Source organism: Haplochromis burtoni, unplaced genomic scaffold, assembly GCF_018398535.1.
Source record: "Haplochromis burtoni strain Fernald_Lab_line unplaced genomic scaffold, NCSU_Asbu1 Contig_1343, whole genome shotgun sequence".
NCBI lineage: Eukaryota > Metazoa > Chordata > Actinopteri > Cichliformes > Cichlidae > Haplochromis > Haplochromis burtoni.
This window is the reverse complement of record NW_024583704.1, coordinates 22,550-23,955: the sequence shown is the minus strand read 5'-3', so window position 1 is coordinate 23,955 and position 1,406 is coordinate 22,550. Positions and strand designations below refer to the sequence as shown.

At 34.7% G+C, this 1,406-nt stretch overlaps 2 protein-coding genes across 2 annotated transcripts in view; one reads left to right on the top strand and one right to left on the bottom strand.

Moving 5' to 3' along the window:
- Window positions 1–336, bottom strand: part of LOC106632704 (heat shock 70 kDa protein 12A-like) — a gene marked incomplete at its 3' end in the record, with an annotated part of 3,121 nt that extends 2,785 nt beyond the window's left edge. Inside the window, 1 exon segment of the mRNA XM_042216915.1 lies at window positions 55–336. Within this exon segment, the coding sequence (XP_042072849.1) occupies window positions 55–336 (282 nt within the window).
- A 605-nt stretch (window positions 337–941) lies between these two features.
- The window catches only part of LOC102307229, an 11,857-nt gene continuing 11,392 nt past the window's right edge, over window positions 942–1,406 (top strand). Inside the window, exons 1-2 of the mRNA XM_042216917.1 lie at window positions 942–1,064; window positions 1,188–1,350. The gene's annotated coding sequence lies outside the window, so the exon portion shown is untranslated. The remainder of the gene's footprint in view (window positions 1,065–1,187; window positions 1,351–1,406) is intronic.

The following is a 1,406-nucleotide window of genomic DNA, read 5'->3' as shown; positions in this document are numbered from 1 at the left end:
AGAGAGAGAAAGAGAGATATCAGAATATTGATATAATCAGATCGTTACACTTACTTTGTCATAGAGGGACATCTTGAAGCATTCAAAGAAGAATTTATTTCTGGCTTCATCACCCCGTGTTCTAAAATAAGCTGACTGGGCTTCATAACCAAAGCTGAGAAATTTTTCATGTTCATCAAAAAGGATGCAGGTCGGAGTCTTTGGGGTCCTCAGTGAAGTCTTTTTACCCCAGGACTTTAAACGAGGATCAATTTCTGCTTCTCTTTTTGTCAGACTGAAAGCATATCCACTGTACGCAGTGCCAAAGTCTATCGCTATGATGTATGAGTTATCCATTGTGGAAACAGTGTTGAAGAGCAGCAGTTACAGAGTATTTATGGACAAACTAGGGGGGCGGACCTCACTGAACTCCACCCCCTGGTCTGTGGAGTTCAGTGTAACAGTCGTACTTGTGTCAGACTTTCACTAAACAAGACAGGAGACACCACGATGAGTAAAGAAAAGAACAGCAGGTAAATACTTTATATCAACCTTTGTCATCTGTATAAACTGGCAGATTTAAAGGTTACACTATTTAAAACTATTTAAACGTGAAAATGCCTAAATGCAATTTGAAGTTTTGTTTAACAGTTTTCCTTAGTTTGAAATGATATGACAGAGTATGAAGTGCGCAGATAAGGTTTTGTATTTTTCCTCTCTGGATATAAATATCTGTGATATCAGTGTTTCCTCTTTACCTTGAAATTAGAGATTGTAATCAAGCAGCAGCTCCACAGGAGCTAAGGTAAGGAATCGCTCTTTTTTTAATATCATTTGATGTTTCTGATCAAAAATGTTTTAAATTGCTTCATTTACATAGTTTTCACAGCTGGACACAGGATAGACTGCATGAATTATACTCTATGCTGCTATATGAGTCATAAGAATTTACATTTTAGAAAAGCTCAGTAAACATTAAAACTCTGAAATGAATTCTTCAAAATTGTTGTGTGTATTGTGAATAACTTTTCTAAAATGTTTTTAAACAGTTTCGCTGAGATGAGAAAAAAACTTCATGATGCCAAGTAAATATTTTTTCTCATCTTTCATAAATGCCTGAAGTTTCTCATTTCTTCTTTTTATTTGATCCTTTTTTTTAATCTGTTCACCAAGATTTTTCCTTTACATGCTGTATATTTGTCTCACAGTATGGTGGTGAAACAACAAGTGGAGGAACTGAATTCAGTCATACAGAGGTACTGTTGGCATATTCTGGTGAAACATCAAAGTCTACTGTGCAAACTCACATAATTATACTAACATTGTTAAAGTATTATTTTAAACAGTGAAATTTTAGTGTTTTGCAGAGTGGTATGATTGATAATACGCATCAACTGAAAACCGGCTGAGATTAATTTTTCAAAATA